General features: G+C 36.7%; 1 protein-coding gene across 4 annotated transcripts in view; it reads left to right on the top strand.

The window, feature by feature from the left end:
* HERC2 (HECT and RLD domain containing E3 ubiquitin protein ligase 2) overlaps positions 1 to 25202 on the top strand; it is a 113413-nt gene that overhangs the window by 76846 nt on the left and 11365 nt on the right. For 3 of the 4 annotated variants that reach the window (XM_037376120.1, XM_037376121.1, XM_037376123.1), the window contains 23 exons: positions 1264 to 1408; positions 2129 to 2354; positions 3209 to 3380; positions 3958 to 4144; positions 4923 to 5063; positions 5481 to 5672; positions 7379 to 7532; positions 8243 to 8350; positions 9455 to 9586; positions 10165 to 10323; positions 10412 to 10530; positions 10867 to 10992; positions 11839 to 11994; positions 12138 to 12253; positions 12376 to 12574; positions 13745 to 13959; positions 14696 to 14873; positions 16566 to 16727; positions 17859 to 17950; positions 18821 to 18960; positions 20001 to 20188; positions 20810 to 21007; positions 22894 to 22977. In XM_037376120.1, the coding sequence (XP_037232017.1) occupies positions 1264 to 1408; positions 2129 to 2354; positions 3209 to 3380; positions 3958 to 4144; positions 4923 to 5063; positions 5481 to 5672; positions 7379 to 7532; positions 8243 to 8350; positions 9455 to 9586; positions 10165 to 10323; positions 10412 to 10530; positions 10867 to 10992; positions 11839 to 11994; positions 12138 to 12253; positions 12376 to 12574; positions 13745 to 13959; positions 14696 to 14873; positions 16566 to 16727; positions 17859 to 17950; positions 18821 to 18960; positions 20001 to 20188; positions 20810 to 21007; positions 22894 to 22977 (3589 nt within the window). The remainder of the gene's footprint in view (positions 1 to 1263; positions 1409 to 2128; positions 2355 to 3208; positions 3381 to 3957; positions 4145 to 4922; positions 5064 to 5480; positions 5673 to 7378; positions 7533 to 8242; positions 8351 to 9454; positions 9587 to 10164; positions 10324 to 10411; positions 10531 to 10866; positions 10993 to 11838; positions 11995 to 12137; positions 12254 to 12375; positions 12575 to 13744; positions 13960 to 14695; positions 14874 to 16565; positions 16728 to 17858; positions 17951 to 18820; positions 18961 to 20000; positions 20189 to 20809; positions 21008 to 22893; positions 22978 to 25202) is intronic. The other variant, XM_037376122.1, reaches the window with a different exon arrangement.

Below are 25202 nucleotides of genomic sequence, written 5' to 3'. Positions count from 1 at the left end.
GGGAACACAGGGTCTCTACAGAGCTCGTTGCTGCTCAGAAGGCCACTGAGTTGTCAGTAATGATCCCTTGAAGCAAGAACTGGTATGAAGTGATCACAAAGTTATTTAGAAACCCTTCTTACTTGTCTTCTGTGTGTTCAAAACAACACAGAAACAAGACAACAAAAACTTGGTTTTTTGAGTTTATAAATAATTCTGTAAAATTTGAGAGCTTACTGTATGGCAGGTCAAAATCACAGCTCTAACCAGATCAAGGTCTTACCCCATCCTTGTGTAATAAGACTGACCTGTTCGACGTATATCAGAACTAAGAAGACTTAAAATAGTAATTTTTGTCATTGTTTTTGAGCAGTTGATGAATGATATGAAGAGAAATCCACAAAGCTTCTCTTTCAATAAGTAACTTCTTTTGAAAGGGAGAAAAACTTTTAGCAGAGGTGTCATTTCTGAGTGGCCACTGGAAACTGTATTTTTCCCTGTCGCTTTCCCCCTCTTAAATTTTTTTTTTTTGAGTGACAAAAGGAGTAAGAGGAAAGGGAATTGGCAGTCTTTAAGAACGTTTTGCAAAATTTTTGTTCGTTCATTCCTTCCTTCCCCCAGCTTGTCTTAACAGTGTTATGTGTAGTCATAAAACCTACAGCTACTTCATGATGCTACAGGTCTACAAGGAGTTTTTTTGCCTCTGTTTCAGCTGTGCATGCCTGCACTTAAGGGTGGCTGAGTTGCTTTGAGACTTCTTGAATTTGTGCTGGTTTGAGGGAGAAGTCACAATGTATGTGTTACAACTTTTTGTAGGCATCATACTAGTCTCCAGTGTAACATAACCTTTTTTGAGAAAAATTGGTGGTGGTGAAGAGCAGAACTGATTGAATGGCTACTAAAAACACAGTAGAAGAAATGTCAAGTTTTTTTTTCTCTGTACATCACTTTTGCCTGTGGTGTCTTTTTAGTGCAGTTTGTGTAACAGCTTTAGAGAATTTAAATTATGGAGGCTTTAGAACCTATATTGAGGCTTGCAACAGTGTGGAAAAAACTCAATTCTGAAAACATGTTAGTTCCTGGGTTTGTTTTTTTTTCATGAGAGTAGATTTAGAGAGTCTGTTATTGTTAGATTTATCCTCTGTAATATAAATCTGTCCCAAGTCTATGAAAACACATTGATTTTGTAAGTATTATAAGTATTTTGGTTTGGGAAGCTGCGTTGACAGAGGAATGTGTAAACAGTGGAATTGTTTTGAATTTTACACTTACTATCTGTTGCAGGGGTAAGGGTGACTACTTTAGGCTAGGCCATGGCACAGATGTGCATGTTCGAAAGCCACAAGTTGTGGAAGGACTGAGAGGTAAAAAGATTGTGCATGTGGCTGTAGGCGCACTCCATTGTCTAGCAGTTACTGACACTGGACAGGTACGTTGTGCATCGTCCTTCTTTTCCCTTTTTTCCTTCATCCAGAAAGGGTTAAACCTAAATTGTTGAGGAGGAAGAGTGTAATAGCGTCAGTGCTGATTAAATGGAATAAAAGTTTCTAATGATATTTATTTCCTTTTTAAAGTCTTGAGTAAAATATAACCATGATTGTAATTTAAAATATATTAGCTTTTGTATTACTGTTGGAGTTTAAATGTTTTTGTTGTTGTAGTAGCTTTTGTAATGTTTTCCTAGCTTATGTGTTATCTCATGATCAGTTCCCTGCTTCCCACTGTCGAAATACAGAAGCAGTCACAGTATTCTGGACAGGTTTTTCTGCAGTGATCCAGCATTATCATCATAGTATTTATTCAGATCCCCAATGTAATTACTATGCAACTAATTCTTCTAACTTACTGTTCACTGTGAACATTGAATAATTTATGAATCAACTGATGATTTATGAATTGGTGATGATTTATGAATCATCTGATAAAATGCTGCTATAATTTTTTCTTTTTTTTTTAAATTTTTTTTCAAGTGTATGATAATACCTGCATTATTTAATGGAGGGGGGGGGGAAGTCATGGCAATAGGTTCTCTACAGTGTCAGATTTTAATAATACAAATCACTAAGATTCCTTTGTAGGAATTTTTAAGAAAAATATTAAATGCGGCAACCAATGAAGCAAAGTAATATGTGGAAATGTTTACTGGCAGGTTTATGCTTGGGGTGACAATGACCATGGGCAGCAAGGCAATGGAACTACTACAGTCAATAGAAAGCCCACTCTTGTCCAGGGCTTGGAAGGCCAGAAAATCACTCGGGTTGCTTGTGGGTCTTCCCACAGTGTAGCATGGACAACAGTGGATGTAGCTACACCATCTGTTCATGAACCAGTCCTTTTCCAGACAGCGAGGGACCCTTTGGGTGCTTCTTATCTTGGTTGGTATTTATTGCCTTATGTTGGTTGGTTGTGGGTGTTGTTTTTTTTTATGCCATTGGAGAGTTCGCTCTGTGTGTGGTTTAATAGGTGATAGAGTGCAAAAACAGAACTGTCTTTTAGAAAAACGCCACAAAACAACAAAAAAATATACACTCCTCCAAAAAAAAATCAACAAAATCTCTTCCTGAAAGTGAAAGTTGTAAAGGTCTTGTTCAGAAGTAGCATTAATTTGACCTTCTGTTGTTCTTCAGGAAATTAAAATGCAATATGCTTTTATCAAATGTCCCAGAGCTTTATGGAGGTAATGGTAGATGGATGCTGCTGTAATATTGGTAGTCTTAAATGTTATCTCTTTCTCTAATTCTTGATGTTATGTTACCTTTTGTTTCTCAGGTAAGCGACTTAAGAATTAAGGAGGCAAAACAGCCCCAAACATTTTGCTAATTGTGAACAAGGCAATGCATTTAAAAAAGAGCAAGGATTATATATATATAGGATTTGATTGATATTTTTAAGGGTATCTAATAAATATTCTTGCTATTTGAGAAATTTCTGTGTAAGTAAAACTTGTTTTAGATGCTGATCACCAAAATATTTATACTGTATTACCTTAATCTTCATGAGTAAATAAGAAGGTAGTACACTGTTTCATGAAAGCCCTTATTGCAAAGCCTTAGTATTGACTTCAATGTTGTAACTGTAGGCACTGCATTTTAAGAATCTACTGTAGAATTAGTTTTACAATCATCTTTCTGACTTAACTGGAACTGATTTATCTATTTTGTTGTTATGTATTATACCATTAAAAAAAGGTATGCTGTCTTTTTTTTTTTTTTTTTTCCCCTCACTCCAGGTGTTCCTTCAGATGCAGATTCTTCTGCTGCCAGTAACAAAATTAGTGGGGCAAACAGTTCCAAGCCGAATCGCCCTTCCCTTGCTAAGATTCTCCTGTCACTTGATGGGAATGTTGCCAAACAGCAGGCATTATCTCACATACTGATGGCTTTACAAATCATGTATGCCAGGTAGGCATGCAAACATTTCTGTCCTTTGCAGACCAAAAGATGATATAATTTACCATCTGTTAGGGTCTCTCTGAGTCAGTATAAATTGTTTAACAAATCTGGACTCCTCAGGATAGGCCCAAACTTCATTTAAACTTTCTTTTCATGTTGATGTTAGCTTTATGCTGTTGTGTTCTCTTTACAGAAGCTCCCCAGTGCCTGGGGGGAAAAAAATGTTTATTTAGCAATGCTCAAGTAAATCATGTAAAAGGAGTGTAAGTAAATCATGATAGACGATATGGAGGGAAGCAGTGGGGCCAAGGTTGAAACAACAGTGAAACATTAAGGTGCCCTCCATGTTGTTGGTAGGGAACAAAGTATTTGTGCTAAAACTTATGAAGAGGAACTTAGGTAAAATAGTGGCCTTAAAACACAGTATTTAAGCATCGGGCCCAAAGGAGAATGGAGTTAACTAGTCTCTAAATTCCTGACCTTGGAAACCTTTCCTTATTTTATTAAGACAAGCTAATGCCACTTCTTCTGAGTTCAACAAGAGAGTATAATTAGTTTTATATTTATCTGCCCTAAATGATTTCAGGGATGCAGTTGTTGGAGCATTGATGCCTGCAAGTATGATTGCACCAGTAGAATGTCCCTCGTCATCACCAGCCCCCCCCTCAGATGCTACTGCTACAGGAAGCCCTGCAAATGGAGATGAATGCACGCTTGGAGGAGATATAGAAGAGAGGCTGAGCCCAAACCCATGGCAGGACAGGAGAGGAGAGGTAAAGTGTCAGATTAATTTCTCCATCAGTGTTTAACAGTAAAGCCGAAAAATATTGTCTTGTTTAGTTTGATAGTAACAGAGCTTAAACAGTTCTTTCATGCTTTAATTTCAGGAGTGGGTAGTCTGCATGTGTCAGATTTGGAAAAACTAAAATTTCGGTGTGGAATCAGTTTTGAACTCTCAGAACGCACTGTCATTTAAATGCAATTGTGATGATTTCTAGTAGTATTTTAGAGTTAGCATGAACATATTAACCATTTGATCAGATATTAAATTCATTTCACAGGCGCAATCTTTAAAAACAAAAAAAAGTCAAGACTAAACTTATATTTAACCATTATTTAATGAAATTTAATTGTAAACTTGTATCAACTAATGTAGACAGGAGGGCCTGAATAGAATTCTGCTCTGATTCCCAACTGCTCACAGAAGCAGGAAAAAAGGCTTGCTATGAAGAGATCGTTTCCTTTAACAAATGGTTAATTTGACATGTATTATTAGGGCTTGTCTTCTACGTTGTAGACTTTTCTGCAGGCACTCATGTTTTATTGTATGCTTTTCTAGCAGCTGGTATTGAGGAGGGTGTTGGCTGATTTGCTGAGCTAGGAACATAAAATAGAAGCTAAAAATACAGGGAGCATATCTTGGTTCTGAATTTATGGCTGGTTTTAAATTGTTGCTATCTTTCAACGTAAGCCCTTCTAATAAATAGTTAGACTCTTACAAGGTTTTACAGTATTTTGTTGCAGCTTTTGTTAATGGTTTGTTTTGGCTAGGTTGTTTCCTCAGAAGATGCTGTGACACCATCTGCTGTAACTCCCTCAGCTGCTGCTGCATCTTCTCGTCCTTTCATTCCAGTCACAGATGATCCTGGAGCTGCCAGTATCATTGCAGAAACCATGACAAAAACCAAAGAAGTAATGTTATTAATACCTTCCTTAAAACTTAACTCCTTACCATGCTTTTATCAAGCAGTTTTTTTTTTTTTTGTGCTTTTAAAGTTATGCCATAAATTAGTGCGTTTTTTAAAATCATTTCGAAGACAGTGCTGTTGTGTGGGTGTTCTTGTTTTGTTTTGTATTTTTTAGGATGGGTGTTCTGTGGAGTTTTTTTGGGTTTTGTGTATGTGTCTTGATGCTAAAGTAGGTTAGTTTTAGGAATGCTTTTTCATTTGAGGAATGGGTTTAACAATAATTTGGGGCCATATAATCCCAGGTTTATAAAGTGTGTTTTAAACTACCTTTGAACTTCTTCAGACAAGTTAACTTGTTCAGATTCAGTGAAATATTTCTTTCATCTTCACTGTCTAAATATTTCTGCAATTTGTTTCGTAGGATGTAGAAAGTCAAAGTAAAGTATCTGGCCCAGAACCGCAGTACTTGGATGAGTTTACTAGTCTCTTAGTACCAGATGACACGCGAGTCATGGTTGACCTGCTAAAGCTTGCTGTGTCCAACAGAGCAGGTGACAAGGGAAGAGATGTTCTTTCAGCTGTGCTGTCTGGTATGGGCACAGCTTACCCACAGGTCAGGTTTTGTTTCTTTTGCATTTGAACTATGTACTTTTTAGTAATAGCTTACTAGAGTATTTTCTTGTATTTGAAGTGCAGTTCAGCGTACTGAGAAACTTAATAAACACGAAGATTTGACTTGAACTTGAATGCATGTGAAGCTTAATGATTTTACTGGAAATACTACATGAATATATGCATGTGCTGCAAATGTCAGTGACAGACTATTTCCTCGTCTGTCATGCTGCAATTAGACATTAAAATAGAAGCTTAATGAAATGTATTTATGTGTTGGACAAGTGGCTGTGGCTATTGGAATGAAGCTGAATTAACCAAGCCTATTTCCTGGATCTGTGGAATGTTAGTTTAAAAACTTACATACTGGTTTTGGTTTGCATCTGAGTTTATTTCTCAAACTGATGCAGTCTTCATTGCTAGCTAAAAATGCTGTTCATATACTGTTAACAATATCATAATTCTTCTTAATTTTTAAGATTTAAGTTTGATGCATTGAAGTTTCTACCTATTTCCAAGGTATCCACAGGCGTGAGTTTTTTGGGGACAACAAACAAACAGAACTAATAAATACTGTTAATATTGGATACCAGCAGCTATATGAAAGAATGTTACAAATCATAAATTATAGAATATCTCCTTGTACTAATGAACTGAAAGTTGTTTAATGTTTGTTGTAGCTTTACCCATTAAACAATTTTTTCTAATGAGTAACAGTGCACTTCTTTAAGATGCTCATAAGATGTAGTTAATTTACGGCTTTGCATTGCTCAAGACTGGTTTGAAACATCAGAAGTGATTATGCAAAGCTGATTTTTGTGTTCTTTTATTAAACTTGGCTTCACTAACCAAAATGATGAATAGTGACTTCGCTAAGGAGTGCACATTGAATCCGAGAATTTTTATTTATTTATTAATGGTATAAATGACAAGACTGCTTCAGTTTTAAACATTGAAATCTTATGCTATCTCTGTCCTGAGTAAACTAGGACTGTAGGAGTGCCTAACTGATGCTATTCATGCAGAGGCACTTGAGTGGTATTTTCAAACTGCTACTTTCCCTGCACCCTGGTTTTCATTGATCGGCTATCTTATACCCATGTTCTTGGTTTAAGATGTAGTTATATTCCCTTCCCACCCCAGTTAAATGCATGCTATATATGTATGAATACATTAATTCTGGTTTTTTTGCTTGTAGCGTTAATAGTGTAAAGCTGAACAATGTTGTGGGTGTTTTTTGTGGTTTGGGTTTTTCTCTTGTTGTTGTTGGGTGTTGGTTGGTTGTTTTTCTTTGACCTTGAGAGTCAAATTTTATTTGAAAGTGCTCTTTAAAAGTGAGTACTACTGAGATTTTCTCTAAAGAGTGTTTTGCAGTATTACGTAGTGGTTGAATATTTACACCTTTCATTAATTTCTTGGCCTACGCTTTACAGTTTAGATTTCAGTTTGGTATTTTTATGTAAGGGTAAGCAATTATTTGTGTTGTCATTTACTTATTGGAAACGTAGGTTTGGCTTTTAGTTTTACGAGTTCATCTGGCTTTAACAACACCAAAAAGAACGTTTTTTGAATGAGTCTGATTTATTAATCAGAATTCAGAAAACAAGTGATTTATTTATTTTAAATATGGGAAGAATAGTAGTTGGCTTAGATTTCTTGGACTAATCAATCTTACTTTTCATAAAGTGTATGTTTTTCTTTTCTTAGGTTGCTGATATGTTGTTGGAGCTTTGTGTTACTGAACTAGAAGATGTAGCAACTGATTCACAAAGTGGTCGCCTCTCTTCGCAACCAGTTGTGGTAGAAAGCAGCCATCCATATACTGATGATACATCTTCTAGTGGCACAGTTAAAATACCAGGTATAGATTTCTTAGAGTTACATTAATGAAATACAGCTGTTTTCAAGCTTGCATGCAGAAAAGTTTTCCTTAGCTTGCAAAAATGCGTATTGAACTTTTAAAGCCATGTTATGTATCATGTCACTATAATAAAGTCTTTCTTAAAACACTTACATACTGCATGAATGCTTCAGTCCTGTGAAATACGCATTTTTGGGTTCACGGGCTGTGACTGCAGCTGTATATGATTGCTGTATTCTGTTCAGTTACGTACCTGAGAAGGACTGAGTCTTTTTCAGGGACAGTAATTGAACATCTGTCTTATAGTCTTGAGCATTAGGGAAATACTTTCCTGTTTTAACACTGTCTTTTCACTTAGTGCTTCCTTCAGTATGTTACCTAGTATTTATCAAAAGGTACAGGCAACAAAGAGCTATTTGCCTTAACTGTAAACAGACCTTTTTTTGTCTGTTGCAACTTTAGTTTGTAATGTTCTGATTATAGTCTTCTGTCTGCTAGTCCCTACTCAGGTGAGCTTGCTATGATGTAAGCCTTTCAAGAAGAAGAAATTATGGACAAATAATGTCTTTAAACCAAAGGAAGTTATTTTTATTAATGAGTGCTGTGGCTTCCAAACAGCTGTTTGATTTCATGTGGATTTCTGAAGTACTGCACTTGCTTGTGGTAGTGATTGCTCTGTAGAAATGTGTAAACTCTTTGTTGCTGTTTAGGTGCTGAGGGACTGAGGGTAGAATTTGATCGCCAGTGTTCTACAGAGCGGCGTCATGATCCACTCACCATAATGGATGGTGTCAACAGAATTGTTTCCGTCCGATCAGGTTATGAGAGCTAGTGCTTTTCAAAAATGTCTTGTGTGATTTACTGTTAAATGCTGATTGAAATGTACCACTGTCTGTGACTGACTTTCTGTGAGGGATATCAGGAAAAACTATGTAAATTGTTACTCTGTTTTAAACTAAAAAACATGCAGGGTCTAGACACAGACATGTAAGAGTGATCTTGCATCTTTGAATATAGAGAAGCTCTCAAAAGAGCATCTTGTCATGCTCTTCCTAAGAGCAGTTAGAGAGCAAAAAAATCAGTTTAGCACCCCTGCCAACATATGTGAATTTTTGTGTAATCAAAGTATATTTTAACAAAGTGGAACACAACTGGAAAAGGGTACTGCTTTTGTTAGCTTTTTTCTTTTTCAAGTCGTACTTAGAGAAATTTGAGCTTTCATGCAGTCAAGACAAATGCTCTTCTGCTGTCGAATGCCCAAAATAATAGCTAGGTGCTCTTTTCCTATTCTCTGTGCTGGCCTAATTATGCGATGCTACATCAAATCTTCACATCTTTTATCTTGCTTCTGATTTAATTTTTAAGTACTATTAATTTTCAGTAGTAATCTCATAAAATTTTACATTGAACTTACTCATATGTTACATCAGTGCAAGGGTCTCAGTAGTTGCTGCCTGTGCTTAGTGTTTCTGAGCAGTCGTGAAGTGAGCTTTTACTATTGACCAAATTACTTTTTTTTTTTTTTTTCCTCTCCTTCTTTTCCCAGACTGTTTCAGATGCACGTGTGTTCCATTATTGAGATATTTCCTGGCTGGAAAAAGCTGCAAAGCATAATTTAATGAATATGCTGTTATATATTTTTCTAATATGAAAAAATAATTTGAAAATAAGACTGGATTTTATTGAGCTCTTAAAATTGTCTTTTGAATGTATGTTAGCAGTGCTAATTGAACTGTTTCAAGAAGCAAGTTTTGTTGCTATAACTTCTGTATGTACTTGTGCTTTACATAGCTTTTCTTTCTTGAATGCATTTATGTGATGTTTATAATATATAACCATGGAAGGAAGTTGCTGTTGGTGAATGGCTTGCATATCAGCTCAGACAGTGCAGATGAATATGTTCATATTACTTATCGTAACAGGTCGTGAGTGGTCAGATTGGTCTAGTGAATTGCGAATTCCAGGGGATGAACTAAAGTGGAAGTTCATCAGTGATGGTTCTGTGAATGGATGGGGATGGCGATTCACTGTTTACCCTATCATGCCAGCTGCAGGTAAGGTATATAAGATATTTACAGAAGGGCAAGAGAGTAGATTTACTTGTCTGTTCTTCGCAGTTGCATTTAATGCATGGTATTTACATGCTGAAGTTCAAGAGTTCATTTGCATTCACACTAAGAAAATGTTTTCATTCGTATTTAGGAGTTTGTTGAAAATATTTCCTGAGAAGATGCACTTGTATATAGGGAAGAGATAAAAATATTTTGTAATCGCTCCAGTTTGCCTCTTAATCAGTGAAGACAGGATAGAGAGGATACTTTGGAGGCACAATTAATCTGAAATTCTTTTGGAGTTGTGGGGGTTTTGGGTGTTTTTCCTGTTTGTTTTGGATTGGTGTGGGGTTTTTTTGCGTTTAATGCATCTGTTTTGGAAATAGATGAATTATACATGAAGTGCCTCCTCCTTCCAGTCCCTTCAAAGGGAAGTGGAATGGACCAACTCAGATACAGACTGGCAAGCTAGACTGTGTTTTGGTCAGCTAAATCCTGCCTATGTTCTGTATTTATTTCAGTCTGAGGATGAATCTTCCCCACCTCTTTTTTCATTTGTTTTTGCTTTTTGTTTCTTGCAGGCCCTAAAGACCTTCTCTCAGATCGTTGCATTCTTTCATGTCCCTCGATGGATCTGGTTACGTGTTTGTTGGATTTTCGCTTAAATTTTGCTTCCAACAGGAGTATAGTTCCTCGCTTGGCAGCTTCTCTTGCAGCTTGTGCTCAACTGAGTGCATTAGGTAGGTGTAGTCTTTAAAATTAAATCTGTTAGAAGTTAAAATGATTGCTTTAAGTAATTGCATTCTTTGTGTGCTTATGTTTCCTTAGCTGCTGGCCACAGAATGTGGGCCTTGCAGAGACTACGGAAACTGCTCACAACGGAGTTTGGCCAGTCTATTAACATCAACCGGATTCTAGGGGATAATGATGGAGAAACACGGGCTCTGGTAAGAAGGCAGTGGTGCTTGCCCGTCATTTTTTCATGTTAAGATATATGTGAAGCATTGAAATGCTAGCTCTGATTTTTTGTTGTTAATGACAAAGTAGGAAATGGGCAAATAAATAGCCTTCTTGCATGGGTCTGCAAGTTTGTAAAGATACTCCATTTTAGAAAGAAATGGCTATTTCCAATACTGTATAGATGTACTTTTGGAATTGCTACAAAGCAATAGAAATGCTTTTGTGTTAGGAAATGGAAGCTACTAATGTTTTGTCATGGTCATCTAAATAATGTGCTTTTTGTAATACATATAGTAAGGCTAACTTTTCTGTGGTTTTTCTAGAGTTTCACAGGGAGTGCTTTAGCTGCTTTGGTTAAAGGTCTTCCAGAAGCTTTGCAGCGACAGTTTGACTATGAAGACCCCATTGTGAGAGGTGGCAAACAGTTGCTGCACAGCCCTTTCTTTAAGGTAATGGAGTAGAATCAGTAAAGAATTCATTACTATAGTTCTGGATTTTTTTTTGTGAGACATGGTAAGTTCACCTAGTCCTGTATTGGAAACATTTTCTGACCAAATCAGAATACTACTTCTGAAAGGAGAATTAAATATACAAACAAGGAGTACCTAGCTAGGCAGAGGTATGTGGTTAAGAAAAATGTCTTTAAGTACAGCAGACTACACTTTTTGGTAAGTGAATTCTGAGTTGTCCTAATAGTGTTGTATATTTTATTTATTTAAATACTCCTGAAAGTTTCATTTACATCTAGTTGGAACAAATAAGAATGTCTTAAAAGGAAAGCTGTTCGGGCTGAAAAAGCCTCCCATGTGGTAAAAGTTAAACTAAGAGGACTTAACTGTCTTCAGGAAGAGAAATTCTTAAAATACGTAAAAGTTTATACAGGGAAGAAGTAATCCATTTTTCACAATCTTCATCAGTAACATTGATTTGAAATCTAATCAAATCAATTTCCAATTGTAGGAAGGAGGCTTGGTTTAGGAATGGAGTATAAAAAGTTCAGGACATTGTATTTGATATGGAAAAGTTAATTGATCTAGGAGTTTTTCACAGGGTGTGTTTGAAAATATCTGGATTGGAGCAGGAAATTGGGTGCTAACAGTGTGAGATAGTGTGGGTATTACTTGATGCTGCCCCATCAATGAAGGTAGCGAAGATGGCTTTTAATGTCACTTGCACTTTACATGTCTTTGTCTTCCAGCCCTACTAGTCTGTGAGCTGCTGAGCTGCATGAAATGCATATTGCTTTTCATTGCACATTTTTGATACATCTCTAAAATGGTTTTGATTGCTTGTAGGTGCTTGTGGCGCTTGCTTGTGATCTGGAGTTGGACACTCTCCCTTGCTGCGCAGAGACGCACAAATGGGCCTGGTTCAGGAGATACTGTATGGCATCCAGGGTAGCTGTGGCTTTAGATAAAAGGACACCATTACCTCGTCTTTTCCTTGATGAGGTAATGCAAGAATGCTTGAAATGATTTGTGGAATGTATGGAAGTGTTTCACTTAAAAAAGATGTACCGGAAGTGGTTTTTGCTAGCTGTGATAGGAGTAACTGATAGTTTGAATAATGTTGTTTAATGCAAAATATTTTACAGGTGGCAAAGAAAATACGAGAATTAATGGCAGATAATGAAAATATGGATGTTCTTCATGAGTGCCATGATGTCTTTAAGAGAGAACAGGATGAGCAGCTTGTTCAGTGGATGAATAGGTGATTTCTTTCAACTGTCATTGGTTTGGTCTTGTGGTGCTTCGTCATACAATGATAAATAGCATTGTTGTTGGCTTTTTAAAAGCTCTTTTAAAATTCTGTTTGTTTTGCATTTTCTGCAGACGACCTGATGATTGGACACTTTCAGCGGGAGGCAGCGGAACTATTTATGGTTGGGGTCATAATCACAGAGGACAACTTGGTGGGATTGAAGGGGCAAAAGTCAAAGTCCCAACTCCATGTGAAGCCCTTGCTACCCTTCGACCAGTGCAGTTAATCGGTGGTGAACAGACTTTGTTTGCAGTGACTGCTGATGGGAAAGTAAGGATACAACAAGTGACTATTAGACTCCCTTGAAAAACTTCATCCTCAGTCAGAATGATGGGTTTGGCTATACAAAAAATTATTACTATTGTTAGCAGTAGTAGTTTTGTGAGGTTTTTTTAAAGAAACTGAACTATACCAACTCCACCAGTGCAGTCTAGGAATTCAGTGTATTGTAGCATTAAATGCATGAAACAAGACATGTGTTTTAGTTCTCAATTCAAAACTGTGATCATGTTTTGGAAAACAAAGCTGAAGACAGATGATGTGCTCAGAATCCCCGAAAACAGGACAGACAGTGAAATGTGGTGATTATGTGTCTCTGACGGGAGAGGTGTAATTGAAGATTGTTCACAGTTGGCTAAATGCCTGTAAGGTAGATATTGTGGGATATAATTTGCAGATGCTTAAATCCCGATTGAAAAGGAAGAACACCATGCGGAGGTTTAGTGTAAGGTATGGAAGAAAAAAATAAGTGCACGAATTTGAAAAAGTCCCTATTTTAAATACAGGTTGCAGCTTTGTGTTAAGTATGTGATTGAAAATTTTAGCGAGAGCTTTCTGTAACGGTTTCATCTAGTGAGATACTGTAAGGATTCCTCAGCAGTCACTATCATCCTTGTTAATGACTCACAGCAAGGTAAGGGACAGGTTAATGACATTGCTTGACATCATTCTGTTGAGAGAAGTTACTTTCAGATAAACAAAAAGCGAGTGGAAAGTAGTACTTAAAACTGTGTTTATAGGATGGAAGGGGAAGAAGCAACTGTGTTTAGGTGTGTATATTCCACAGAAGGAAGAAAACTAGAGTAGTGCTGCTTGAGAGAGACCTACAGGTGATAGGTGATTTTGTAATGTTGTCACACAAAGCTATGGTTTCGTGACACTTTTGCAAAATCAGCATTAGGATTTAAAACAAAACCCTTTAAGTCAGCGATAGTTCATATTGACTTTGAAGATAGCTGTACTTTCACACTTTTTTTGTAAAATATTTCAAAATATTTCTTATTTTCTAGAAGAAGCAAAGTAAGAGGCATGTAAGAAACTTTTTTTCAGGCTTTCCTTTAATTGTATTCTAGTGTACATTCATTAAGAACTCTTCTGTACAGCTCTAGCAAATATTCTTCAAGAGGCAAATGAAATTAAATTTTATTCTTCACTTTAAAGCTGTATGCTACTGGATATGGAGCAGGTGGTAGGCTTGGAATTGGAGGAACAGAGTCAGTTTCTACTCCAACTTTACTGGAATCCATTCAGCATGTGTTCATAAAGAAAGTTGCAGTGAACTCGGGAGGAAAGCACTGTTTGGCATTGTCTTCTGAGGGAGAAGTTTATTCTTGGGGTGAAGCAGAAGATGGTAAACTTGGTCATGGAAACCGAAGGTAAGTAACACTTTGAAATGTTATTTTAAAAAAGTATTAGTGGATACTTGTTGCTGTGTATTTGAAGTGTTGTATGAGTACTGCCTATGTGTAGAAGTCAATGTTAAGTACTGATACGGAAACGTACATTTTAGAATTGGAGAATCACAAAATATTTTTCAGGTACAGTTACTTGGATTTCTGTAAGTAGATATTGTGTTCTAACTTATCTATGGATGCTGAAGTCCATTGGCTTTCCTTTGGGATCTGTCTTGTAGGTATGTGGAACTTCAGGGAGCAATATTGCTATTCTGCTTCTGATCTCTACATACATTGTTGTCTCCATTAATGAGAAGTTCTGCTGTGTTAGAAGTAAGAATGTTCTGATCCAAAAAGAAGAAGAAATGCTGAAGTGCATGGGGGCAACAATACATTTTTATGCTAGAAATTCTGTTGATGTATTTTAAATTGAACTGATTTTCCAGGGTAAATGCTTAGCTTTGACTAGATTTTAATGGAAGTGGTTTTGTAGTTTCAGCTTACCTGTAATGCTGTAGTGTAACATCTGATAAAATACTTCTAGCTTTTACAGGCCTCTAGAAGTATTTGTGAATGGCTAATTAAACATGAATCTTTAGGCTATTAAACTGGAGCAAAAGCAAATACTCAGTTATTTTAGGTGTCCATGTACTCATTTTAAAAACATCTCTCCATACCTTGTTGAAAAGTTTTGTCAAAACAAGTATTTTCATTTCAGCCCTTGTGACCGTCCTCGTGTAATTGAATCTCTGAGAGGTATAGAAGTGGTTGACATTGCTGCCGGGGGAGCACACAGTGCATGTATTACAGCTGCAGGAGACCTTTTTACGTGGGGAAAGGGAAGATACGGACGCCTTGGGCATGGAGATAGTGAGGACCAACTAAAACCTAAATTGGTAAGAAACCTTTGGAGTTCTACACAGTCTTAGTCCAGTTCTTGCCTTCTGATCTGTAATTTTTAGCATTTCTGCATGTAAGGAATGAAAAGGCAAAATGGTGGCATGTATTTGTAAGAATGAAGAGTTGCTTTAGAAAACTGGAATGGATTGGAACAATAAAACTAAAGTGGAACTGCAGAACTTTGCTGGGGGTCACTAAACAGCTTATAAGGAATCCCTTTTATAGAAGACTTAAAGAAAACCCCAAATCAAACACCCTACCCCCCGGTATGTAAATTGCACCCCTTCACGGGAGTAGTTTGCACTGAAAGTAGCAGGTGAGCTCCTTGTCTCCTGGGTTCCCTCATTGTTTACTTCCTGGAAAATACAGCAGTGATTCCAGTGATGGCCACTTAGTCACTAGCAAACTTCTTTTTTTCCTGACATAATAGTTATACTCTTAATTTTCATGGTTGAATACTGAGATGTTACTGAAGTATTTACTGTTAGTAAGATTTTACCCGAAGTAATTATGGAGTATTTAATTGCTATTTGCTAAAGAAATTTGAGTTAAGCAATTATTGAGGAAGAAGATGGCTGTTTTCATTTGATTCTTCAGGGGTAAATCTGCAAACTTGGCCAGTATGCAGTGTAGGAAGGATGAGTATACTGATTAGCTGACAAGCTGTAATTCAGACTGTCATACTCCTAGTCCTAGAACTAGGCTGTAAAAGCTTCATGTTAGAATAGTGGTATTAAGAACACTGCCATGTCTTTGAAATGAAGAGTTCGTTTTGCTACATGTGTTCTCTTGCTGAAAATACAGCAAAGGAAAATAATTGAATCAAACAATGCTTGGATTTTTTTATTGATAGCTCTGTGCATATATTTCTATTCATGCAAGTGTTAACTGTTTTCAGTGCTTGAATTTGTGGGATGAGGTATCATACATTCTTAGTCCACTTTGGGACCTTATGACCTGTATCCAAATGTTCTCATTCCTCTGCGCCCAAAAAACCAAGATCTGCCCACCTTTCCTATATATCTTTATACATCTTTCCCCTCTCCGTGTTCTGGGTTAGTATGAAAATAGATAATAGGTAAATAAGTTGGAAGTATGCGAAGTTCAGTGCTGCTTTGGATGATGGATTGTGCTACCTGTGATCTCTTTCAAATAGGGGTGAGGATGGGGCGGATGTTTATATGTGGGTCACCATCCTTTTACTTTGTGAATCCAAATCCCATACTTCATCAGTAGATGGCAGCATTTCAAAAGATGCTGATTAAATTCAGATTATGATCCAAGTGCTAGAAAATTGTAAACTAGTAAAAGAGTATTTGAAAATAAGACTTACTTTTTATCTTGCTGTATGCAGTACTCGCCCAGAGAGCCTGAAATTATTTCAATAGTATATAGTCTTGGATAACCGTATGTGTTTTGTATGGATTGTTTTTCCTGACTTTTTAGGTCAAAAAATTTAACTAGTTCACTAATTAAAAAGAATAATCCAGTATTTAAAATACAGTTAATTTTCATTTTGATGATTTGAAAAGAGCAAAGCCCTTTGAGTTGCTTTTATTTGCTAGTTCTTGTGATGATTCAGTCTTGCAGTTCCAGTGAAGCATCTCTCCAAGCTGAGTTTGTCATCTTTTCTGAAACTAAATGGCTGAGTCTTTTATTGTGAACAAAAATGGGTGACTTCTTTACAGGTGGAAGCTCTCCAGGGCTACCGTGTGATTGACATAGCCTGTGGCAGTGGGGATGCACAGACATTGTGTCTGACTGATGATGATACGGTCTGGTCCTGGGGTGATGGAGATTATGGAAAACTTGGGAGAGGAGGCAGTGACGGCTGTAAAGTACCAATGAAGGTATTTGAATGTAACTTTTTCATTGTTTTAGAAACCATGAGGTTGATGGAGAACGCCAAAACCAGATTTGCCAGTATGGGCAAACTTCCACCCATCTGGGGACATCAGGGTTTCTCTGATTGTTGTTAAGAATGAACTTTGTAGGCTAGAGTGACGAGTCTTTAGATTTTGTTTTGACTGCTGAAGTTGCGCTTAAATGTTTCTTCTTTTGAGAGCATTGCTGGTTCCAGCAATATTTCTCATTTTAATTTCGGTTCCTATCAAAATGTTAGATTTTGCCAAGAAATTTTTGTGTTTCCTTGTGTTAATAAATCTCCATAATACTGCTGAAGTCATAACTTCATTTCAGAAAGGGGTATCAATTGATTAAAAAGTAGTTTTACTTTATATTAAACCTTTCATGTGAATGCATGGTTGACTTGGAATTTCTTCACATGCTGCAAGTGAAATCCATGTAGCCATCTAATTTGAATTCCAGCACTTGTTACGAAGATGTACATTGTGTTTGTGAGTGTCACTGTGTATACCTGTGCCCAGTGGATTTTAGATTGTTAGTCCAGAATCACACTTTATTACCTGAATACACGGTGTCTCATTCTGTTTCTAAATGGACAAAGTCTACCAGTCTGTCCCAAATAAGTTTTCTTATGGCATGATGTAACACGATATGAAACTAGCTTGTGTATGTTTCATCAATTATCAGTCCTATAGGATTAATCGTGAAGAGGCATAAGGACCTACACAGAATACCTAGGAAAAGTGTACTGGAGTTTTGAATGTTTTTATTACATCGGCAGAATCACATCAGTGTTATGTGAGCTAGGGAGGATTAATGTTGAGTATTTGGAGACAGAGCCTTACCTTTTCTACTAAGGGGCAATTGCAATCTATTGGCAAAACACACTGGAGATGATCTTCAACAGTCTGCCAAATCTGAGCTCCTTTTTAATGTTTTAGTAAATAGAAAGATGAAGGGAGTAGAACTGTGCTAAATGATCTACATACACATTTTAGTTTCTAAATATAAATACAGACACAACTTGCACATTATATTTTACTTAAGACAGTGCAGTCTATGAAACTATAGCCTCCTTAATTAACTTTGATTTCATTTTGATGTTATTTTCCTAGATTGATTCCCTCACAGACCTTGGAGTGGTTAAAGTAGAATGTGGCTCACAGTTCTCTGTGGCTCTTACCAAATCTGGAGCAGTATATACGTGGTAAGTATTTTGTATTAGTTATTTTTACAGCGTTGTATATAACCTTGACTGCAACAGATACTGGTGTTATACTGCTTTTGCTTTGATTTCCCCCTCTATCAAAACCTTTGAGTTCCTCTGTCTTGATTACTGGTAGAATCTACCATTTTGGGGAACATTTTATAGTGTTATTTGAATGAAAAATCATAGTATTTTGTCTTAGAGACCTAAGCACAGAGTTGTTGTTCCAAGCATTGACCACTACAAGACTCAGAAGTTCCAAGGAGGTCAGTAGAAGTATAAGCCTGAAGTGTCATGCAGCGTGAAAGATGATAGCATAAATAACATTCTCCTATGTTATCAAAATTATGTATAGCTTGTGGTGGCTGTAGTTTGAAAATTTGTTTTTTGTTCATTTTCTTAATCTTCCTGTACCATTCCAGATTTTATAGTTTTAAACTACTAGACTTGTGTTCAAAAAGACTAAGCAAAATACCTTCCCAATAACCTTCTACATCTTTGTTTGCATGACATTAGAGAGATCCCTAAACTGTATGAGGTTTCAGTCTCTGAGGTCAATAAACATACTGGTTTTGCAGATGAATGCTTCTAGTACTTGACCCTTTTAAAAGGGAAAGAAACAACCCAAACAACCCCCTGCAAAAGTGGTAAATGGACCTACACAGAATAAGTAGGAAGAGCGTATTGGAGGCTTAAGAAATTTGAGTACATCATTAGAATCACATCCATGTCATGAGCTAGGGTTGATTAATGTTGAATATTTGAAGAACTGTTTATAAATACATCTACAGATCAGATACCAGACACTGTCTGTCTTTCCAATTCTGCAATTGAAACACAGTTTTGAAATGTTCTGCTTTCTCTGTGCAGGGGCAAAGGAGATTATCATCGGTTAGGCCATGGATCTGATGACCATGTTAGAAGACCACGACAAGTGCAAGGACTGCAAGGAAAGAAAGTCATTGCAGTTGCTACCGGGTCTTTGCACTGTGTTTGCTGTACTGAAGATGGTATAAAAATATTTACTTAGTTCTCAGTACTGAATTAAAAAAAGATGAAACTTTACTTTTTAGTCAGCTGTTGGTAGGTTGTCTTTGCTAAAAATGCTGGTCCTTTGTGGGCATGGGCATTATTTTGTGTTTGCAGCTGTTCAGTGTTTCTTGAGCAGCAAGCATGTCATCGGTGTAAAAAGATCATATAAAAACAACTGATGGTTTTTAATTAAAAATAAAAAGGTGAAGTTTCATAAATTCTGATGGTCAAAGAAAAATACAGAGTTTTAAAAGTAATTACAGATCGGTCAAGCAGTAGAATGAATGGATTTGGCTGTTTGGTTGGGTTTTTTCAGGGTCTTCTGAACCTGCTGAGGTGTTTACCTTGCTAAATGAAGCATTGCACAAACAATATTGCTTCTTACAGAGTGAGCTGAGATACTGAGTATTTTTTGCAGCAGACTCACTCACACGTTTAATTAACAAGTCTGCCCAGTAACTGAGTGTTTTATAGATGCTAGTGCAATAGGATGTAGCAGCGGAAAATGAATGCTGAGAAACAAGATTGCTGTTTTAAAAGTATTTTCCAATTGTCTTGCAACAGTAAGCACCCATTTTAGTGTCCTGTCTAGTAATACAACCTATTACAGGCTCTTTTCTTTTGTCTCATACAGAATGTTAAGCCTTTCATAATTATTTTTTAAATACCAGCTTTTTTTGCTATGAAACTATCAAATACAGGCTTGTTCTGGTCTGTCTGTTGTTACTCTTCTGCTCCACCACTTCCTCCTGTTCTGGAACAGAACTTTAAAGTTATATAAACTATGAGGAAACGAATGCATCTTATACTAGCTGCTCTACATAGACCATGGGCCTGACAGTGTCATTTGAGATTCATTTGCTCTAGATAGTGGTTTTCAATATAGCCATCAGTCTGAGAAATACTTATTACAGTCCAAGGCCTCATTCGGTTAAATGGTTTATAAATGCTAATTAAAAAAAAGGCAAAAAGCTTCTGTCTTAGCTTCACAACAATTAATTTACTTTTATTGGTTTAGGGGAAGTGTATACATGGGGAGATAATGATGAAGGGCAGCTTGGAGATGGAACAACTAATGCCATCCAAAGACCACGCTTGGTTGCAGCACTGCAGGGTAAAAAGATCAACAGAGTAGCCTGTGGCTCAGCACATACTTTAGCTTGGTCAACCAGTAAACCTGCTAATGCTGGCAAACTCCCTACACAGGTAATATTTTGGACTTATTTAATTCAGATTTTAAACATACTTAGTGTGCTTATTGCTGATCTTTCAGGAGATGTATTTCCTTTCTAAATCCCTGCAATAGCTCAGTGTGCTTTAATTTGACTTTGAGTTTGAGCCAGTGACTTCATTTTTACTTCCATATTTCCAAAGAAGGATTCCAGTTTTCTGAGGTGAGAAAGCATCTTCATTCAGTTGTTAGTCCAATGCAGAACAGTAACTCAGTTTGCAAATGGGCAGGAATTTTAATTTTGTATTCCAGCTATGAAAATCTTACACCTTTCAAGGGAGTTCTTCATCGCTTGTTTTTTTTTTTTTAAGATTGTTTTTTGAATATTCTTTCAGCTGCAGTGCCTGGGTGTAGTGATGACAGGATGTAAAATGTGTCTGTTTATGAATAAAGAGAATTGTAAAATATGGAATAGCAATACTAGTCTAACCGCCATGTTTCAAGATACTTGTTTCAGTTTGGAGTATTAAGTTTTGACGATGTGAATAAGCAAATACCGAGTTTCTAACAGAAATTTACCTACAAATCTTATAAACTGTTGTCCTGCTTAATAAAATAAAGTATAAAATATTTCTAAATTACATTCCTTATCATAGGTTCCTATGGAGTACAATCATCTGCAGGAAATTCCCATCATTTCATTGAGAAACAGGCTTTTGCTGTTGCATCACATTTCTGAACTCTTCTGTCCTTGCATTCCGATGTTCGATCTTGAAGGAAGACTTGATGAAACTGGCCATGGACCCTCGGTTGGGTTTGACACGTTACGTGGAATACTGATATCACAGGGGAAGGTATCTGTCAGAATCTTTTTAAGGCAGTGATTCGTAACTGTAAGCAAAATGTACTTTTAAAATTGTTTCTGAGCAAAATAGAACTATATATCTCCACTTGTTCTTGTCCTGGTTTCTGCTGGGATAGAGTTTAATTTTCTTCTTAGTAGGTGGTACTCTATATGTCAAATATTTGCATTCTGATTATGCAAACTTCTTCCTTTGTGAATGTGTTCTTTTTATTATGTTTTCCTCAGTTCTTCATCATAGTGCTTTTTTGTGTTGATCTTGAAAAGAACTTCACACTCTAAATCTTCAGTTTGTAGTGTAGCCAGATTTTTCTAGAGTATTCAGTAGATACTATCTTGGAAGAAAATGTAAGATAGGTATGAAATGGTCATTGTCTCCTTGTATTCCTGTTGTCACGATCAGGTGATATACTAGTTGATGCAAAGGTCTATGCAGGTAAAAACTTGTTTTAGACGGGGCTAAAAGTGAAGACGGGATGCCTAGGAGTTCAATCTCGGATCAGTAAAGAAAGTACATTTTTATAATTGTAAGTGAAGTCAGTTATGAGAAAATGCAGTTAATTATAATGCTTCCAGGCTACAACAATTATCTGAAGTTTTGAATATGGAAAGCCTTTAAAAACATGAATTGCCTTCAGTATGTTCATCAGCTTGGGATCTGAATTTTCTCACTGTCATAGTAACTTGTTTAACAAAAAATGATAACCTTACATAAAACAGACAGATACTGCTGGGAGATATATTTGAAAGGAGAAGCAGTTAAGTTTCCCTCTGTAGTGCTGTTCTGTGTCCTTAAATAACACATGGCCTGTAACTAGAATCCTTAGCATGTGTTGTCTCAAGGTCTCTTTCTCTAGAATCCAATAAAACTGTGTAGTAGAGCAATCCAACAGAATACATATGTCACAGACCAAGAGAAGACCACACGTTTTTCATCAAAACCTAAACTGGAAAAAAGGAAAAGGAAATCCTACCTATTCTGTTGATGACACTTTTATATGTTAGCGCTATAGGGAGTCTTTAGGTATATGATGTGAAGTGCATGAGACCCATGCAACATGATTTACTTTGTCTGCAGAACAGTTACATAAAATAACATAAAATATCGTATCAGAACATAAAATGTCGTATAAGGCATATTTTATGTCAAAAGCATTCAGCAGCAACACCAGAAGTTGCAATGCCATATTCATATCTAGGTATGTAAGTCAGGCTTACCTTCAGAGATTCTAAAGAATTAAAAATATTTTTAAAACTTGCTGGAAACTGGCAGTGTAAAATTAGATTCAAGTAGTTAGTGAGAGAACATCAGATACTTGAATCTGCATGAAAAGGTGTTTATTTTTATTTGTTTGTTTATTGCCTTCCATAGGGAGGTGATCTTATCTTTGGCTTTTTGATTGGTTTTCTCTGACATTAATTACTGTCCATTTACATAGAATATTCTGGTATAAAGTAAGCATGTTGGTTGCTTAGCAATAACTTAATCTGGGTGCAGTACAACCTTTCAAGCCATGTTTTTAAGTGGTACAGGAGAGACTTTCTTCTTTACTTTTTTAATATCCTGACTATTTCAGACTTGAATTCTATTAGCAAAAATAACATGATCCTTAACTAACATCTCACAGCTTTCTCTTCTGTTGCTTTTGTTTGTTTTTAGTATTTCAGAAGTATTTGATGTTTGTTTGTTTCTTCTAAAGAAAGGCTCAGTGTTATGCCTTTTCTAGTGTTTGTGATGTATTCAGAAGGAAATTGCTGAAGGGTAGTGTTGTGGGATCAGTTTCTCTTTTCTGCTGAAGGGACTGTGAGATATGTGCAGCTTTCTTACTTGATGGCAGTTTTGTCACAATTTTAATTTTTTGTGTTTTCCTTTTTTAGGAGGCAGCTTTCAGAAAAGTTGTGCAGGCAACTATGGTGAGAGATCGTCAGCATGGGCCAGTTGTAGAGCTCAACAGAATACAGGTATCTTAAGCTGTAGTCTTGATTTTAGTATCTGTGTGTTTAGCCCACAGTGCTATGCATTTGTCAAGTCCCTTTGATTCAGCTGCTTGGTGTCTTGAGTACTGAAGAGTTGAATTTTTATCAGGGCTGCTTGTTTTCTTTTCACATTGTGGTTGTTTGGGTGGAGGGGGACGTGTTGAAATATTCAGTGAATGATTTAGACTCTAGTGAGCAAAGTACGTCTTACTTGACAAAGGACTGCTTTTTCAAAACTCAGTACATTAGATAATTTAAGAGAGTAGCAATTCTGATACCTTTCTTACCTCTCCAAATGATCAGATGAATTATTTGGCTGTTGCTTTCATAACAGAGAACATGAAGGAAAAAAATAAGGCAAGGAAAAAAGTGCCCTTTAATATAATTAAAAATCAGGCTGATAAACTCTTGTCCTTTGCGGGTCATCACATGTAGTCATATTGATTGCAGAACTCTTTGATACAAAAGGGCTTTTTTCCTTATCATTGACGTTAGAAAATGTAATGTTGTGCCTTAGGCCAGATATGTCTTTTTCCATAGATGTTTCCGCAACGTAGAATAGTAGAACATTGTTTTCATTTAAATGGACTGAAGCCTGGTCTTAAGAGTCCTCACGTGTTTCTTTCCTTTAGTGGTGGTTTTATTTTTTTGTGTATTGTAAAAAGTAAAAAAACCTAGTCTTTGTAAGGTTAAATGGAGAAAATTGTGAAAATTTTGGCTAAACGGTTTTCTCTTAGTGAACAGAAATACGTCCTATTGTGGCCAGACTGTTTCTGCTTTGCCTTTTCCTATGGGCACTTAAAATTTCTTGTAGTAATGTTATGTGATTAAAAAGTGTTGGTTTAGTTTATTTATTATTATTAGCTGAAGTGAGTGCCAGAGATTTTCTTGTTAGAGTGTGTGTGTGAGTGAATTAAGGAAGTTGAGTAACATAGGGCAAGTATTTAAGCAGGAAACTGGTGAGTGGGTTTTGGGCTCGTTTCCTAGGTCTTCCTCCTATTGTTCACTTAATTAAGATGGGCTTTCTCTTGTATTCCAGTTTAATACTTGACTGTATCTTGAACTCTAGAAAAGAACTGGTGGCTGCAAGACTTCCCTTCTTTGTACCTTCTGGGGGAAATGAAATATTGCTGTAACACAAGTCTGTCCTAGATTTAGCCAAGTGAAGGCTAAAGAAACCATCTTCGTAATCTGGCCTGATTACACAGTACCAAGTATGGGTCACAATTTTTTGAGTTAGCTTTTGCAGACAATGAAAATAGGGATTCTTAAATCACTTGGTCCTTTATAATATTTAATTGAAGATTCAAAACTGCTTTACCTAGTCTGAAACAGCTAATTGTCAATGTTGAGTTTTCGTCTTATTTGCAGTTGTGTTTAACTGCAGGTAGGCTTTAAGATCAGTTTGCTTTCAGAAGCCTCTTCCTACAGTTTATGTATTACATGATGCAGTCAATTCACTTAATCGTCTTTCTTTTATAAAATAAACAAATGAGTTGTTAATTTAAAGTTGTTTTCCAGATACTGACCTGTTTTTAAAAATATTTCCTCAGCTTAACCTTGTTGCTTGGTACTTTCTTTGGAAGTAACCAGAACTGGACATAACAGCTGCCTATCTTGCAACACAAAAGCAAGCCTAACACCACTCCCTTGCCCTGAGGTCAGCTTTTACATGGACCAGATTCCTTTAGAGTAGATCACATTCACATTACATAGTACTTGGCCCTGGATTTTTTTCTGTTGGGGGCCTCATGATAGTAGGATGCAGTAGTTTTCTTGCTCAAGGTGTGTGAAATTCAGTGTGGTGGCTGTACTGCATGTTACCCAAGTGCCAACCTGATATTTCTATCACATAAAATTGAGAGTAGATATTTTGTGCTTTGAGGTGTAGCAAGAGGGCAAGTTTGAATACACAGAGACAGTTTGGGGCAGTGCTGGAGGACTCCGTAGGGCAGAAGAAACCCAGCTCCATGCAGTTTTAATCCGTATTACTTTTGGGGAATGGTCGCTAAGTGAAATGTTCCAAACAGCACCCAGGCCTTGTTCTGGGAGGGTGTAACGGGAGTAGTTGAAGACTGAGCCAGAAAGTGAACTCGCAGTTACATGTCTAGGTAGGTCTCCAGTGCTCAAGTTTACTTACTGACCCTTTTACGAGCAGATCAGATTTGCCTAGTATTTAAGTACTGGTGTAGTTCCTGTGGGGTGAAATG

This window comes from Falco rusticolus, chromosome 2 (genome assembly GCF_015220075.1).
Source record: "Falco rusticolus isolate bFalRus1 chromosome 2, bFalRus1.pri, whole genome shotgun sequence".
NCBI lineage: Eukaryota > Metazoa > Chordata > Aves > Falconiformes > Falconidae > Falco > Falco rusticolus.
Note: the sequence above shows the minus strand (reverse complement) of the source record. Positions and strands in the feature narration are given on the sequence as shown.